Below are 18,240 nucleotides of genomic sequence, written 5' to 3' on the forward strand. Positions count from 1 at the left end.
CAGACCCATTCCCCTATATTTACCCCTTCATCTAACACTACGGGCAATTTAGCATGGCCAATTTGCCTAACCTGCACATTTTTTGGATTGTGGGAGGAAACCGGAGCACCCGGAGGAAACCCACGCAGACACGGGGAGAACGTGCAAACTCCACACAGTCAGTCGCCTGAGGCGGGAATTGAACCCGGGTCTCTGGCGCTGTGAGGCAACAGTGCTAACCACTGTGCCACCGTGCCGCCCACGGTGCTCATTGATTTTCAATTGTTGCTTGAAGTCAGAAACGTCTGAGTCAGGTGAGTATGTGAATACCAAGTCAAGGCAACAGACAACTAATGAATTTGATCAAGCAATTGGCTCAGTAGTTAGTACTGCTGCCTTACAGCACCAGGAACCCAGGTTCGATTCCAACCTCGGGCGACTGTGCAAATTCCACACAGACATTCTCCCTGTGCCTGTGTGGGTTTCCTCCGGGTGCTCCAGTTTCGGCTCACATCCAAAGATGTGCAGGTCAGGAGAATTGACCATGCTAAATTGCCCATAGCATTAGGTGCATTAGTCAGAAGGAAATGGTTCTGGGTGGGTTACTCTTCGGAGCACTGGTCTGGACTTGGTGGGCTGAAGGGTCTGTTTCCATACTGTAGGGAGTCTAATCTAATCACAAAATATTATATTACTGATTAACTGGTGTTGCTCATGTCTCCAGGGTAGTTTGGAAAGAGCCAGAAACAGAAATGATCAGGATTGTGCATATCTGGACTGCTGCTGGCTGTGACTGACTGCACCTTAGCCTCGCTGGGGAAGCTATTTTTGTGAAAGATTTCCTCAGACGTTGTCACTGAGATATGCTTCAATTTGCATTTGTCACTAAATAGGTGAGGGTGAGCGTTGTCAGTGTGCATTGGTGAATTTAACTTGGCTATTTTTTCCTTAATATGTTGATCTTCTTTGTTGTGTATTGAGGTAGGATTAATTAATAATCTTATATGAAAAGGTTCCCTGGGGAAGAGTGATCATATTATGAAATGCTTCCATATTAACTTTGGCAGTGATCTATTAATGTGCAAAACCAAGACCTTAAATTCAAATTAAGCTAACCTCAGAGTTATCTAGAATGAGTTTGCTAAGACAAATTGAGAAATTAAATTGAAAGATATGTTAGCAGTGACAAGTAATTACATAAATTAACCATAATTTTCACTGAATGCAAAAGTGCTACAGCCATGGTTAATAGAGAAGTTAAATGACATAATAAATTTCAAGATGTTTTGTAATGTTGCCAGAAAAAGGACAGAAAAACATCTAGTTATCTAAAGTCAACAAAAGATGAACAAGAAAATGATAGGGAGATGAAGAATATGAGAATAAACTGGCAAGAAAAGTAAAAACTGGTAAGTTTTATAAGCATGTAAAATGAAGGAGATAAGTGAAAATAAGTATTGATCTCTCAAAGACAGGGATAGGATAAACTATGATGGTGAACAATGAAATGTAGAGATATTAAACAAATATTTGAGTCAGTCCTCATTGAATTTTGGCACCTTTGTGCCTTTTACAATGAGGTCTGAAAACAGTGCAATTCCATGAACCAGTGCCCATTGTTTCCAATGCAGGCAGCAAACAAACTCTGTGCTAGCTGCTCATTTCCAAGATTGCACTGTTCAGCTCACTCAAGCACATTGTTGAATAGCTGCACCATAAGCAGAAGTGCAAAATTGTGAGAGGCTAACACAATTCACTTTAATCTTTACAACTTGAAGCCAGTTTGTACCTCTGAAAGGAGATGTACATTTCAACTGGAAGTGGTTGGAAAAGAGTTTGTAAGCTGCAGGAAGAGTGATAGTGCAATAGCGGATTCAGTAGACTCCAAGGTTCTCTGACACAGCAGTGAAGGCCTTAGTGCAAAAGGAGGATAGGGGAAGAGGAGACCTTTATCCACAGAGGGAAAATAGGCCCTCTACGCCGACACTATGAAGGGCAGTGGAACAGGTAGATGTCACAGTCAATGCCAGCAGTGTAGTCCTGAAAAACTGGGTACAGTGCTGCAACAGGTAAATGAATTCTCAAAGTCAATGTATGCATCTTCCAATACCAAATCTCATCAACAATGTCAGTAACTTCACACTCTGCTCAGACTCCCCCCATCATTCAGCTCCTAAAAGTCTCCATCAATCCGGACTCAGATCTGACATTCATAGCTTCACCTCAACCTTATGCACCTCACATTACTGCAAACCTCATATCAAATATCCTATAACTTGCACACCGTGCCAATTATTCAACCATACCAAGCACCACATTCACTTACACTTTCCTCTCTATTGCAGGGCAAGGTGGTTTGTAACTGAACCAGTAAGTATTGGACATGCTTATATTTTGTCTCCCTGGTGGAAGAGATGATGCTGACCACCATTGCAGCAGTCATGACGGAAGGCATAAGCAGCAGTGGGGCATAAACTGTGGGAAATTATGGTATGCTCATATGTAATTTTCTTCCTCATATTCCCAAAACTGCGCACCCCCCTGCACCCCCCCCCCCCCCCCCAACTCCCATTCCTCCTCTGGTAATCACTTCAGATTTTTATTCTCCAAGTGGTGCAAGTATCAAGCATTCTCCAATCTACACTCCCACCCCACATTCCACCCTTTGAGTCCTTCTGCTTTCAACTCTCCAAGCCAAGCCAGGCCGTGGAAGGAGACAAAATGTGGAAGAGCAGGAAGGCAGTGATGAAGATAAAACTCCAGCATTTTCACTGTGACTTGCTGCTTGCTATCAGCACATATACCGACACTTTAGCTCAGAAGCAGGATCTGTACAGATGAGGTACTGGGCTGGAGTGGCCTACAACCAGGGAATGGGAGTAAGCACAACACAAGCACTAGCTTGTCAGGGGGTGAGGTCACACATGAGTTTTGCTGCACTCAGGTGAAGACTTTCTTTGGGGTGGCAGAATGTCAAAGGTTGATGGGTATGCAACCAGAAAGACTTGGTACATTGGCAGGCCTGCTAGAAATCCTGTGGTTGGTGTCAAGGATCTCACCACTAACCACACACCACATCTCAGTACCACATTCTGGAAATCATCATGCTGAAGCACCTGATGATGACTGACCCCATTTGCATTGCAGCGCAAGCAGAAAACATCCAAGTATGAGTTCTACATGAAAGCTCAGTGTTCTATCATTGAAGATTATTGTCTTGTGATGCTAACAATGCTCTCATCATGGGAGCAGGTCCCAGTCTTCAAAGAGTCTTGCAGTGTCTCAGAGCAGCCCTTTATCTCTCCACCCTGGAGGCTTCCTGTCTCATTCCTGATGAAGTGCTTTTGCCTGAAATGTCGATTTTCCTGCTCCTTGGATGCTTCCTGACCTGCTGTGCTTTTCCAGCACCACTCTAATCTTGACTCTGATCTCCAGCATCTGCAGTCCTCACTTTCGCATAGCAGCCCAACAGTCTGTCCTCCAGAACATTGCAGGACATGTTAAAGTGTGCCCTGAAGAGTCTCCTGGACCCTGACTGTCCTGTCCACTCAGGATGACAATATTCATTCTCTCACCATGGCTACTTGCTGTGTCCTTGCTGTTGGCCTGCCTGCCAGTCCAGATTGTGACCACACATGACGATAGTGCACTCTGAAGCCAAGCCTTCTAGGCTAGAGCTGCGTGAAGTTGCCCTACGAGACCACCTGCAGTCTCTCCTACTGAAAATCAGCAGCCTTCAACCAGCCACAATACAGATACCATCATTGGGATAGGCAAAAACATTTAAACAACAGACACTGAGAGAATGAACAAAGGTGATTAATTTACAATTATATGACATATTGGATGGTTTGTTTGGCAAAGTTGGTTTGCAATGTTGGCTTTGTTGTGACTTTTACCACAGCATTCTAATTGTAAACATGTGTAACAGGTAATGGGAAGTTGGTATTGCTTTCACATGTATCTGTGCACTTAAATGAGATGATCCCAGTCCAGCTGGGAAGGGGACTATGGTCATTGCCGCCTCCAGCTCTTCCTTTTCCTCTCCTTTAGCTGTTTGCCATATAACCGATGGCGAGGGTTATTCTCCTCGTGATGGTTTACAGAATGCAATAGACAACAATAAGTGATAACTCGAGTACTGTAGGGTTCCTCCTCAGTGAGCCAAGCAGTGGATGTCTTATTTACACATTCCAGTAGCCTATTTAATGAGATTTTGTGTGGGGGTATGATCCTGGTTTAGTACATATTGTGTGTGTGTATATATATATATATATATATATATATAGATAGATAGATAGATAGATTAATAATGGAGTCATGCATGAGCCAACTGGTCAGTGGACAGCCTTTGTCACCCAGGAACAGAAGTCTGGTGATAGCATGAAAGACTGGCCCAGTATAAAATCTTCATGATCATTGCCAGGCTAGCAGGCATTGACTTGCACAGTGTTCTGTATTTACTCACATCATCTGGATATAGAGGGAATGGATCCTGTTGAGTTTACAGTGCATTGCTGAATGTATGTTCAGCATAAAGCAAGATGCATAGTCAGTGGGAATTGGCTTCTCGCACAATGGGGAAGTCCACTAAAATTGTGTATTTGTTGCATCTTATCTCTCTGGAAAGAGTGGATGCAATGTGATCTTTTCTTTGTGCACATGGCACGTCAATAACCTCTCTAATACAACTCTTGAAGTCAGAATGAAAGCTTCCACCACGTGCCAAATCTCTCACTGTACATTTTCAGTAACAGTACAAATCATGAAATCCTGCTTCTAACTCAGCAATAGCCAGTGGGAATCAATCAGCAATAACCTGAAAATAGGTCTTCCTTTACAGAACATTTTTGGACAATAGATGCTGCTGAGGAATGGCTATTCAGCTGTGCTGAATTAAGACAGAGCATAATCTGGACCATTCAGGTTCAAATAACTGTTACTCAGTTCGCTGGATGACTGGGTTGTGATACAGAGTGATGCCAACATCATGCTTTCAATTTCTGCACTGGTTGAGGTTACTATGAAGGACTCTCCTTCTCTCCCTCTCCCATAACCTGAGGTGTGGTGAGCCTCACTTAATGAACAACCAGTTATCTCTCCCCAATGAGAGAACAATCATAGAGTCATAGAGCTGTACAGCATGGAAACAGACTCTTTGGTCCAAGTCATCCATGCCAACCAAGTACTCTAAATTAACCTAGTCCCATTTGCCAGTACGTGGCCCATGTCCCTCTAAACCCTTCCTATACATATACTTATCTAGATGCCTCTTAAATGTCGTAATTGTACCAGCTTCCACCACATCCTCTGGTGGCTCACTTCCATACGCCCACCACCCTCTGTGTGAAAACATTGCCCCTTAGGTCCCTTTTAAATCTTACACCTGTCACCCATAATCTTATGCCCTCTAGTTCTGGACTTCCACACCTCAGGGAAAAGACCTTGTCTTCCGGGACTATGGAGATTTTACCTTTACCTTTACACACTGAGTCACATGAACCCGGGACCTACTCATAATACTGCTGAGTTGCTCCCAGGCACCCACACTCACAACTTCATCAAGATGATATCAGCACAACTGCCATCAAAAATATGCTTGTGCAGACAATATATTTCAAACCTAAAACTACTCCATAACGCTAGATTTATGGTTCCTGTCCAAATTAATTTAGTAGTCATGTTTAAAATGCTGGGGAAGAGTCTGATGATTGTGAAAAACCTGAAGTAATATTAGTAAAAACAAAGTACTGAAGAAATTAATGGGAATAAAACTGAACAAATCCCTGGACTCTATTGTATTCACTATAGGGTTTTAAGAGTTGTTTACAGAGATAGTGAATGAATTGGTTTTGATCTTCCAGAATTGACAAAAAAGGAGGGCAAGAGAAAATAGGGAACAATAGGGCAATTAATCTGACATCAACTGAGAAAGTCTATCATCTGTAAAGACCCAGTAACAAAGCACTAGGAATATCATTACATGATAAAACAAAGTCATCAAGTTTTGTGAAAGGGAAATAAACAATTCTGTAATTTTTTTTGATGATGTATTGAGTAATGTAGATAAGGAGAAACCAGTAGATATAATATATTTAAATTTTGAGAAGGCATTTGATAAGATTCCATGGAAAGGGTTGTTAGGAATTACTGGTAATGTGTTAGAATGGATTAAGGATTGATTACCAGGTAGAAAACAGTAAATAGAATGAATGGTTCATTTTCAGGATGGTGGAATGTATCTTATTGAGCACTATATGGATCAGTGCTTGGTCTTAACTGTTTATAGATGAGGAGACTGGTTGTAGTATCTCTAGGCTTGGTGATGATACTATGTAGGAAACTAGGTGGGAAATAAGGTAAGCTGTGAGGAGGAGATAAAAGGCTAAAAAGGGATACAGACTGATTAGGGAATTGGGGAAGAAGGTGGCAGATGGAGACTAATGTAGGAAAGTGCAAATTATCCACTTCTGCAGGAAGAATGGAAATATAGATTTTTTTTCAAAGATGGGGTAGTGCATATTGAATTCAGAGGCACTTGAGTCCCTTATACAAGAACCACAGAAAGTTAACGTGCTGGTCTAGGAAGTGATGAGAAAAGCAAATGGTATGCTCGCACTTCTTATAAAGGGGTTTCAATAAAAGGATGACCAAGTCTTGCTGCAACATTTGATCAGAATTACAGTGTACTTTCCTTTGACGTACAACAAAAGGACGAGTAGACTGATTTCTGGGATGAGTGAGCTGTCCCATAAGGTGAGTTGACAGAATGGGCCTATTTTCTTCAGAGTTTAGAAGGAAAGATTATTTTATTGAAACATCTAAAATTCTTTGAGCTCTCAGTAAAGCAGATACATCTCAAGGTCATAACTCAGAATGAGATAAAGAATTTAATCACTCAGAGAAATATAAATTTTTGAAGTTCTCTAGTAGAGGATGCTCAACTAATAAGTGTCTATGATTGCTAGGATCTGAGGCATGGGGGTAAAATGGCAAAATGGATTGTTGTATAACCTTAGCCGTGATGTTATTAAAACTGGCTACGTGGCTGATTCATGTTCTTACTTTGTATGCTGTTCTTCCTCCTCCAAACAGTAGAGTGACTTCCAACTGAGATTTGGAAGACCACTATTTAGATTGAAATGATGACAAACCTCACTGACAACAGTGTGAGTTAGAAAACACCAAAATCCACAAGGTTGTAAAAAAAAAACATTAAATAGCTATGACAACTGAATTTTCAACTTGTGATCCAGATACGTTCACTTAACCAAACACTTCATCTGTTCAGGATATGCCTAACCCTGATATGTGCTCATTTCCACATGATTTGTATTATTTTTACATGTTGTTTTAATGTTGTTACTCATTTTTGAAGAGTCATCAGCTCTGGAGGTGAGTTTGGAATTGGTGGTGGTATCCTTGGCAGAAGGTTACAGGGAGGAGATCCTGCCATTTTTCCACCTCTCTCAGATTAAGTCTGGGGCAGAAGGCTTCTGGGCAGCAGTGTATTCTACCAGGGGCAGGTGGGAATCTCGCTATCCTGACAGACTGCCCAGTAAACCCTGCTGAGTTTGACTGCAGCCTTCTTGAAGGAGGAGGGTTCCTCATTCATAGTCACCCTGTGCCCAACACAGTATCCTGGCATCAGAAAAGGGGGAGGGAATGGGGACCACAAGAAGCCAATCGCCCCACAATTGCTGTCAATCTCCTTCCCCATCTATCAATCCCTCCCTTGGAACTCCATGCCGCCACCTACCAGACTCTGGAGGATTTAGCACAAATCCTGTGTTTAGGTCCTAATGCAATATTGGCAGTGCCCACTGCTTCTCATTATGTGCCCATATTCACTAGCCTCTGAATGACCAGTAGCTGTCAGGACTGGGATGGCCACCCTACTGGGTTGTTAATTCAGTGGGAGATGCGAGACTGTCCTGGTAAATGCTTAATTACATTGTACTAGCACCAGAAAAACAACATAGGACTCCCATCCAAGCTTCATCTGCATTGCTGATATTGCAACTAAATTCCATCCATTGTCTTTGTCCTCTACAACAAACTGTGTTCCCACAACTCCTATTCAATTCCCCCTTCACTTTCTTAGACTAAACCAAACTGTTTGAAACATCAGATACTTCATATCTTCTCCATCACAACCATTACCTACTTATATAACAATGTCTGCCTGTACTCTGCCTCAGTTTATTTGCTGTTAAAACTCCCAACTATGTTCTTGTTACCTGTAGATTTGATGCTTCCAGTGTTCCCTTACAATAGGGATATGGCTAGCCTAACACCTGTGCCCTTCATAAACTTGAGCTCATCAGCAACTCTGTCCACATCCTAAGTTACCTCAAGTTCCACTCATTGCTCTTGATCTACTAATGCCCCAATTTTATGAATACTATCCCACTGTTCAAGTGCCTGTTATTTAGGCACTTGAATCTTTCCAATTTTTAATTTCTCTCCAATTCTGACCAATTACACACTTCCCAATCCCTTTAGCTGTGCCTTTGGCTGCCCTGGACATTGAGATTCCCTCCTTAAACACTTCTGCCTCTCTACCTCACTCTCCTCCTTTCAGACTCTTCTTGGCCAGATTTTTAGTCAACCTTCCTAATTTCTCCATCGTTAGCACAGTGCTTAATTTTGTATGTGTGTCCATGTTTTTGACATTCTCCTGTTTTTTACTGTTGGTTGTAGTTTTGTGAGTTCATCACCGTCTCCTGGTTAAGTCATTTGGTCGGCAGGGTGGTGCGTGTACTAATAGATTACGTGGATTACGTTCCCTTCTGCATGAAATTAAAGCCTGTTCTTGAGAAGCAAAAGGAGTGGCCTGAGATCCGTGATATCATGGGTAAATCAGCTTTCATTCTGTTCCCTTGCCAGAAAATTATGGTGCATGGAATGAAAAGGACATAAAATGGTGGAGAAACTCAACATGCAAAACATCACAAAACAGTTGGTTTTTCTGAGTGCAGCATGCTTCAGATCTGATTTGGCTGGAATCGTTGTTTCTGACTCAGATCGTATGAACAGCAGCAATCATGAGATTTCTCAATGTGTCTAGCTCCAACAACACTCAAAAAGCTTTACATCATTCAGAATAAAGCAGCCAGCATGATTGGCACCCCATCCACCACCTTCAACATTCACTTCCTTCATCAAGTAATGCAGTGTGGCAGAAATGTTTACCATCTGCAAGATACACTGCATTAGTCATTGGGATGTACAGCGCGGATCAGACCCTTTAGTCCAACTTGTCCATGCCGACCAGATATCCCAAAGCAATCTAATCTCATTTGCCAGCATTTGGCCTATGTCCTTCTGAACCCTTCCTATTCCTGTACCCACACAGATGCATTTTACATGTTGTAATTGTACCAGCCTCCACCACTTCACCTGGCAGTTTATTCCACACTCTCACCACCCTTTGTGTGAAAAAAGCTGTCCCTTAGGTCCCTTTTAAATCAGTAAATTACTAAGGTTTCTTCTGTAACACCTTTCAATACTCCTTTACCATCCAGAAGGACAAAGGTAGCAGATGCATGGGAATGCCACCATTTCCAAGTTTCATTTTCTTTCATGCACCATCCTGAATTGGAATTACATTCCTTTACTGTTGCAGAATCAAGATATTTGCTGAACAGCACAGTACGTGTCCCAATAGTCCAGGGATTGCAGCAGTCCAAGAAGGAAACATCTTCTCCATGGCAAGAGGGATGGGCCACAGATTTTGGCCTTGCCCACATCCCAGTTTGGAATAATAACAATTTAATTATTTTTTAAGAAGTTATCTTTGAGATACTGAGTTTTGACAGCCAAAGTGTGCACTGTGAGATGCACAAGGCAGTATCCATTATAAGGGGGATCCACCACAAGGGGGTATCCATTACAAGGGGGTAGCCCTGGAAGGGGAGGACAATAAAGAGGCAGAGAAGGCAAACAGTGTCTTCCTCTTGCCTAATCATGGAGCAGAAAAACTGAGGCAACATTGTGGAATAGTTCATTGCTCTGAGTTTGCAAACCGCTTTGCCTAAATGGCAGCCTAGCTCCATAGTCATCAATATGGTCGAGCCCCCTTAGAGGCCCTAGCTGTGATCTGTATCACTGCCTGTAACTGTCAGAGAAGCTTTACTGGATGATTTCAGAAGCAAATGCAGCAGACAGCTTGTATTTTGCTGCCTAATCTTGACAATCTCCAATTTGGTTAAAGCAGATCCCAACATATGTACATTTAAATGTCTGTGCACAGCTCTGTTCACTGGCAGCAAAATATTTGCATTGTTTCTCATGTAGGTGAATTTTAAATCAAACCCCACAGTATCTCTCACAGTGCTTCAGTTTGTATGCAGCTCTATTGGTCAAGACTTGGAAGAATATGTTTAGACTGTCACCTGCAGGACCCAGTTGTCACCTTCTCAGAAGCTGGCTTCATGTTCATTAGGTTTTGCATCAGCACAGAGCCAGGTTGATGGCTTTAGACTTGAGGCATGTCTGTGCCATCAAACAATGTAATTAGAGTTTCAGTATTGAAGGGAAATTTGAGGAAAGCATCTTACAAAGATTACCTGCAATTCTCTGCCACCTGTACAAGTATGGGGAAGTTAGAATAAAAGCTTCTATGTTTCCACAATTTGTGCTAATATTGTAAAGTTTATGTTCCCTTTCTTCTTTTGAAATGATGCATTATTGCAGGATCATAAAAAAAATATTCTATTCAACTAATATAGCATATTTAACGCAGAAAAATTACTGCTTTTTGAGAGCCCTGAAATTTTCCAAACACAGACATTAGCAGTATCGCTGTAACATGGAGATGTTTAAAACTTACACTAAACCTTTTTTTTTTAAATTACCAGTTCACAGTTATCATGAATATTGCTTTCCATAGGTTCATTTTGAACTTTTTCTAAAGATTGAAATGAAATGATATCATTACAAAATCCTGCTCAGCTGAAGACGTTTAACAGACAGTGAAAGCTGACAACAATCTCTGCTGGTATTAATCCATCTTATTCATCTGTTGGGCTCATTCACTCTTCCAGGTCACATTTTTCTCCAAGTCTTTTTTTAACTTGTATTGTGGTGCAGTGGTAGCATCCTTACCTCAGGTCCAGAAGCTCTAGGTTAAATGCTATGCCCCCATTTTGCTTTACTTTGCCCAATAGATGTAAACCAATTCAATGGAAGTCAATTGGCCCAACCTTTAGAAATTAGGGCAGCAGAAAAGGCAGAGAGAATGATACACTTTACAAAACAAAAAATCCATTAGCGTCTCCCAAATTTGATTGCAAAATTATGCAATATATGAATATATTGCTACCTTGCTGACTGCAACGCTGTGAGCTCGGATTTTCTTTTACACTTTTGAACCCTCTTTGGCACTAATGGAAGTCTGGTTAAAATTCACTGACTGGAAAATAATATTGGAACAACTTTGATTTTCTTGCAGAAAACCCTCGTTGTTTGAAGCATTTGTGTCGACTAAAAATACGCAAACATGTGGGACAAAGACGACTGCAAAACCGAGCATGTTTAGCAATGCTTCCTCTGCCTCCAGTGCTGGTGGAATATATCTTATATAAGGAATATGACCTGTATGGAAGAGGTCTTGACTTGCAGTATTAGAAATGGAAATTACAATCACTTGTGTCTTGGTGTCAGTGCCAAAGTTGGTACCCATTTTTGACTTTAAGAAAGCATTTGGCATATCACAGATGGTTTACCAACTGCAATAACAAATATATTTCATCTCTCTTAATAAGCCAGCACTGCAACAAATGATATCCCCATAGCTTTAAGTGTTGGAAGACTGCTGATTGAACTGCTTTGCAATTAAAATATTTGCAATTCTCACAAGGCTGAAAATACAGGGCTTTCCAAATTTGCCACACCTAAAGTTTTTTTTTAAATAGTCACTCATGCATGCCCAATAGAGAAACCTCCACCAGTATTTTTGCAATATTAAATGTTAATGAGATATCATTGCTAAACTTAAACCTTCGTAATAAAATTAACTCTGTCAGATACAATCCTTTCATTTGGTGAAAGCTTTTGTTGCATGTTTTTTAATCCGATACCATTTTCAAAGTTAGCTTTAAGTGCAACCACTCCAATACCAAAGTTGTATCATCTGGAGTAAATGTCCTTTCCAGTCTTCCAGTTTTCTCCCTATTTTTGCAGACTCTAGTACCACTGGTGCTGTACTACACTGCTATCAGTGATCATTGCCCTTTGATATGTTGTCTAGTGTGTGAACTCTGACATTAATTAGTGGCAGGATGTTTAACAAGGATATAGAGCACATCTTCACCAGATGTCCATGCTAAGCATGTATACTCCAAGATAATTAGCAAAAATTAAAGCAAAGGGAATTAGCTTGCATTCGTATGGGCTGGCTAAAGAGTAATATGGAATGTGAAATATAATTTGGGTTTCTCTACAAGCTCCAAGATGAATCTATTCTGGTTTTAAGTGTGCAATTGGTACCAAAAGTAGTAACTGTATTTCAGGAATACCTCATTGCCATAAAGCATTTTGGGAACATCCTGTGAAAGGCACTACTGTCTATAAATAACGCATTTTTTGGCAGTATATACAGCAAAGCCTTAATAATATTCTGTTACTGACATTGGCAATCCAGTTTATATTAAATGACCAATACTTAAATGACAGTTCCCTCTGCTTGATAGAGAAAACAAGATGCATCTATCCGTGCTGGTAGAGGGTTGATATTTGACAGTTACCCCTATAGCCAAGAATAGATAAGCCTCACCCAAGGATGGATAAAAATTCAAGTTGGTACAGAAGCCAAGTGCTCAGCCTATGCAGTCACTGGGATGAAACTATATCTTATATCTTCATTCATCAGGTCCCCTAATAGCAATATACTCCCAACAAATCACTCCTCACTTTGCCATTTGCGTCATGCTGAGATACTAATAGTCTACAGGAACTGTTAATCTTCTCAAACCACACATCCACAAATATTGATGAATGTTTAGAAAAATAAGATTTCTCTTTCTAAGAACTGTTTCTCAATTAAACAGTGTTTCTTTTCTTAAATGTTATGTTATGCAAAGAGTTCTCTTACAATCTTGCTTCATTGTTTTGAATAAGTATGTTTTACTGATTGTGTTCAAGAAGTAAATGTAGAAAAAATAAATTATTTATTTTGTGCTAAAAGATTTGCATTTGTTTATTTCTAAAATATTCTACTATTATTTTCAATTATTTTATTTTTCTGGATTGTTAGTTCTAACATCGAGTGAGCGAATGCATTGATTTGCCTGTGCTGTTCTACATGTTTCCATTTGAAAACAGGATGTTGAGAAGAATAACTAGCTTGCCAGCTCCTTTTATGCCTGGATCAGAATTTCAATAGATTGTTATTTAAAGCAGATTGTAAACAAGTCTGTTTACAAAATATCTGAAGACACTTAACAAAAATAACTGTTTTCCATCAAATTGACTAATCTTTTAATCTGTGATGTGCCCCTCAGGTGGAATTCATGGGTGTATTACTGACATCAAGCCCCAGAGTACAATTGCTCTGTATTGGATGAGGACTGAATTACAGCACATAATTTCCTACATTAAGTGAATATTATGACTCAATATGTAAAAAGTGGACTGGCCTGTTCAAGGTCAGATCTGCGTTAGATTTAATTGTTGTGTTAAGAAATATATCTTATTGTTCAGATATTTTCATGACATAGTTAGGTTCACCATTTTGTAAAAGGGTTTTGTGTAAATTATCGTGCATCCTGATACATTTGGCACAATACAATGCAAAATGGATGAATTTCATCTGGATTTCCCTGATGGGAATTTAGCAGAAAAGCTTCTCGGCCATTTGGTTGAGATCAAGTGTCTGTTCTTATCAGGACGGGGTCGAGTTGCGAGTCATCAGAGCTAGTGGAGATCATCGCTGGATCGTGATTGGATGTTGGAGGATCGTTTGGTTGTGCTGAACTGCTATTGGTGGATCTTCATGCTGGCTTCGGCCTAACGCCAATTCAATAGCTGTCCGCACCCCGGGCCAGGGCATTCGCAACAGTCAGGGTGACTGTCAAGAAGGTGGAGGAGCATACACCGGTCGATCGGACAGTGTTCGTTAAGAAGATTTTGCTCGAGTGATGTGGGTTCGCCGCAGCGGAGGTGTACTGCCTGCAGGATTTCCCTGGGACAGGCTACTTTGACATCACCTTCAAGAGTGTGAAGCAATGTGAGCAGTTCCTGAGGCTCTTCAAGGAAAAGGAAGGGGAGCCGCTGTTCTCCATCTTGTCGGCGGTCCCGTTGTGTGTACTTCCTGCGCAGAGGAGTCGGGTTGTTACGATCCACATGTACAACCCCTATGTTCCAGCAACCAATGTCCTGACGTTCCTGAGAAGATATGTGCAGGTTGAGGGACAAAGCATCGGCGTGGTTGACCCTTTGAGGATCTGGACCAGCAAATGACAGGTCAAGGTAACCCTGAGGGTTGATGCCAGCGGGAACATCCTCCACCCACCCTCCAGCTTTGCTATCGAAGGGAGCAGAGGGTACCTGACTTATGCAGGGCAGCTGAAAGTGTGCCGAACCTGCGGGAGGTCAGGCCACATGGCGGCGGACTGCAAGATCGCGATCTGTCGGAACTGCAAGAAGGAGAGCCACCCAACCAAAGAATGCAAGGAGGCAAAAAATTGCAAAACTGTGTGGGGAGGCGGGCCACGTGTACAAGGCCTGCCCAAGACGAGGGGCCGCTACCTACGTGCAGATGGCCGGGGTTGGGCCACAAAAGGACAGCAAGGCACCACAAACCAGCAAGGGAACGGTGTCTGGGGGCACACAAAACGAAGGACAGGCCGGAGCAGAGCAGATGACAGCTACTGGAGAGGGCCAGCGGTCGAGTGAAGCTCCGACAGGGCAGGAGGAGGAGGAGAAGGGAAAGGAGGAGGCAGAGGAATGGATCCCGGTACAAAACAAGAGGAAGAAAACCCACCCGGCCGCCAAAACCTCCCAGAAAAAGGAGAAAAGGCAACTGCACGAGGAAGACACGGACAGCTCTTCGGAGGGTGAGGACGGGCGCAAGGAGGGTCGTCACCAAAAGAAGAGGCAGAGCGCTGCGGCGAGAAAGGAGGGCAGCACCTGCCAACATAGGGATGAACCTCCTGAGGCAATGGGAAATGACCACCCCCCCACCAGGTGAAAGCCAGGAGGGCCCCACCCCACACAGCCTCAGGTCACTGGGAGCAGCGACCCTCTGACAGCCCCGCTGTCAGATATAGAAGCAGACAGCGTGGACCCTGGTCCCGGCCCGATGACACCGGAGCTGGCAAATGGAACAAGTGAGGAGCTGGACAGCTACCTCAGCCCTGCGAGGGTCCAGCAGTTTGTGTTCTGCATGGGGATGCAGACAGCTACCCCAGAGGGGCAGGACCAGTGGCAATTAGACACGGGTAACCTCACAACTTGTAAAAGAAATGGGGATAAAAATTGCAAGTATTAATGTGTGCAGCATAAAATCTGCTGCGCGATGTGTTTCAACGCTGGCCTTCCTGGTCAACGTCAAAACCGATGTTCTGTTTCTGCAGGAGTGTGGGATACCGCACCTCAGCAGTTACAGGAGATGGTCGAGCTTGTGGGCCCATGGGCCGTCAGTGAGGTCGGGGGGTAACGATAACAGCTCCTCAGACCTGGGTATCCTGTTGCGGGGAGGCAACTTCACCATCTCCGAGGTTAAGGAGGTGGTGAGCGGGCGCCTCCTTGTCGCAGATGTTACATACAGAAACGCTCCCATGAGACTAATCAACGTGTATGCCCCAGTGGGTAAGAGTGAGCGGTTGGCTGTCCTGCAGCAGCTTCCACTGTTGCTGGCTACATCCAGGCTGGTCATTTTGGCCGGAGACTTCAACTGTATCATTGATGCAGACGGATGATCCACCGGGGGGGACAGTAAACTGGACGTTACGTCCAGAGCCCTGATGGAAACGGTCAAAGATGCCAAGCTACATGACGTCTTCAGCACCCCTGCAGATGGAGCGCAGCGTAGATACACCTGGTCACGGGCAGACGGGTCTATCCGCTCAAGGATAGATTACCTGTTTGTGTCCCGAACGCTCTCGGTCAGAACCACCAACGTCAAGCTGGTGTTCTTCTCTGACCACTGCCTCCTGCTGGCCGACTGTCACCTACAGGACAAGCAGTGGGCTGGTAAGGGAACATGGAAACTGAACACAAAGCTGTTGACCCCGGGAAACATTGAGGAGCTCAAGAGGGATTACGCAGGTTGGAGAACCGCGAAGCCCCTCTTTGAGTCTCCAGCGGACTGGTGGGAAACAGTAAAAGGGAACATCAAGAGGTTCTTCACCCTCAAAGGTGTTCAGAAGGCGAGAGAGAGGCGGGGAAAACTGTTCCAGCTCCAAGAAAGTATGCAGAACCTGCTCCTGCTGCAGACGATGGGGGTGGATGTCACGGAGGAGCTCCCGGAGGTGAAAGGCCAACAAGCCTCGCTCTTTGCCTCGGAGGCCTCCAAGATAATCTTCCGGTCCAGGGTCCGCTCGGTGGAGCAGGACGAGACGTGCTCATGTTTCTTCTTCCAGAAGGTGCACAAAGAGAGCTCTGTGCTCAGCAGCCTGAAGGAAGAAGACGGCTCGGTAACGTCATCTCAGGCTGACATCATGAGGATCAGCAAATCCTTCTATGCCAGTCTATATGACTCGAAGCCAACTGACAGCACGGCCTCCCAGTCATTCCTGTCCTCTATCACGGAGGTCCTAGACGACGGAACACGAGAGAGGCTGGACCAGCCGCTATGTCTGGATGAGCTGACCAAGGCCCTCGAGTCCTTCGAAAAGAATAAAACTCCCGGAAGCGACGGCTTATCGATCGAGATCTATTCTGCTCTTTGGGACTTGATTGGCCAGGACCTGCTGGAGGTGTATGTCGGTATGTTTCTGGCAGGTACCATGAGTGAATCCATGAGGAAAGGCATCATCACCCTCATCTACAAGCAGAAGGGGGAGAGGGAAGAAATTAGAAATTGGTGACCAATCTCACTGTTAAACACAGACTACAAAATCTTGTCAAAGGTCATCGCCAACCGGGTCAGGTCTGCTCTGGGATCGGTGATTCACCCTGACCAAACCTGTGCTGTACCGGGCAGGAAAATCGCTGAGAGTCTCGCACTCCTCAGAGATACGATTGCCTCCGTGCAGGACAGGGGATGGACACCTGCCTCATCAGCCTGGACCAGGAGAAAGCCTTTGACAGGATATCGCATACATATATGAGGGCTGTCCTCTCCAAAATGGGCTTTGGGGAGGGAATCGCTAATTGGATCAGACTGCTCTACACCAACATTGTCAGTGCAGTCTCAATCAATGGGTGGGAATCAGATAGCTTCCCAGTCAGATCTGGAGTCAGGCAGGGCTGCCCTCTCTCTCCTGCCTTGTTTGTGTGTTGCATAGAGCCATTTGCCGAATCCATCAGGAAGGATGCGAGCCTGAGAGGGGTGACTATTCCTGGCAGCGGGGGCCTGCAGGTTAAGGCCTCCCTGTACATGGATGACATCGCCGCTTTCTGCTTGGATCCGCTGTCCATACACAGACTCATGTGCATCTGTGACCAGTTTGAACGGGCCTCGGGGGCCAAGGTAAACCGAGGCAAGAGCGAGGCCATGCTCTTCGGGAACTGGGCCGACCAATCCTCTATCCTCTTCACCGTCAGGACTGACCACCTGAAGGTGCTGGGTATTTGGTTCGGGGGGGCTGGGGCGTGCGCCAAGACCTGGGAGGAGCGGATCAGGAAGATGAGACAGAAACTAGGCAGATGGGAGCAACAGTCGTTTTCCATCGCGGGTAAAAACCTGGTCATCAGGTGTGAGGTACTCTCAGTATTGTTACATGTGGCACAGGTCTGGCCTATCCCCAGAACCTGTGCTGCCGCAGTCACCCGGGCCATCTTCCACTTCATGTGGAGATCAAAGATGGACCGGGTCCGAAGAGACACAATGTACAAAGAACGGTGCAATTGGGGAAAAAACACGCCCAGTGCCACCCTCACCCTGATGGCCACCTTTGTGTGTGGCTCCATCAAGCTGTGCGTGGATCCCCAGTACGCAAACACCAAGTGTCACTATGTACTGAGGTTCTACCTGTCCCCGGTGTTGCGAAGGATGGGCCTGGCCTTGTTGCCACGGAACACTCCGAGTAGTTGGACCATTTCATACCACCTGTCCTTTGTGGAGAAATTTATGAAGAAAAACACCTTTGACCA

At 44.0% G+C, this 18,240-nt stretch overlaps 1 protein-coding gene across 3 annotated transcripts in view; it reads left to right on the forward strand.

Moving 5' to 3' along the window:
- The window catches only part of LOC122559535 (ankyrin repeat and SOCS box protein 15-like), a 45,812-nt gene extending 32,651 nt beyond the window's left edge, over positions 1–13,161 (forward strand). For 2 of the 3 annotated variants that reach the window (XM_043709145.2, XM_087997425.1), the window contains 2 exons: positions 8,683–8,836; positions 11,435–13,161. In XM_043709145.2, coding sequence (XP_043565080.2) covers positions 8,683–8,836; positions 11,435–11,610 — 330 coding nt within the window. In that variant the 3' untranslated portion in view covers positions 11,611–13,161. The remainder of the gene's footprint in view (positions 1–8,682; positions 8,837–11,434) is intronic. The other variant, XM_043709146.2, reaches the window with a different exon arrangement.
- The last annotated feature ends 5,079 nt before the right edge of the window (positions 13,162–18,240 follow it).

This window comes from Chiloscyllium plagiosum, unplaced genomic scaffold, assembly GCF_037043375.1.
Source record: "Chiloscyllium plagiosum isolate Xiang-an unplaced genomic scaffold, Cpla_swu_hap1 HiC_scaffold_19, whole genome shotgun sequence".
NCBI classification, from domain to species: Eukaryota; Metazoa; Chordata; class Chondrichthyes; order Orectolobiformes; family Hemiscylliidae; genus Chiloscyllium; species Chiloscyllium plagiosum.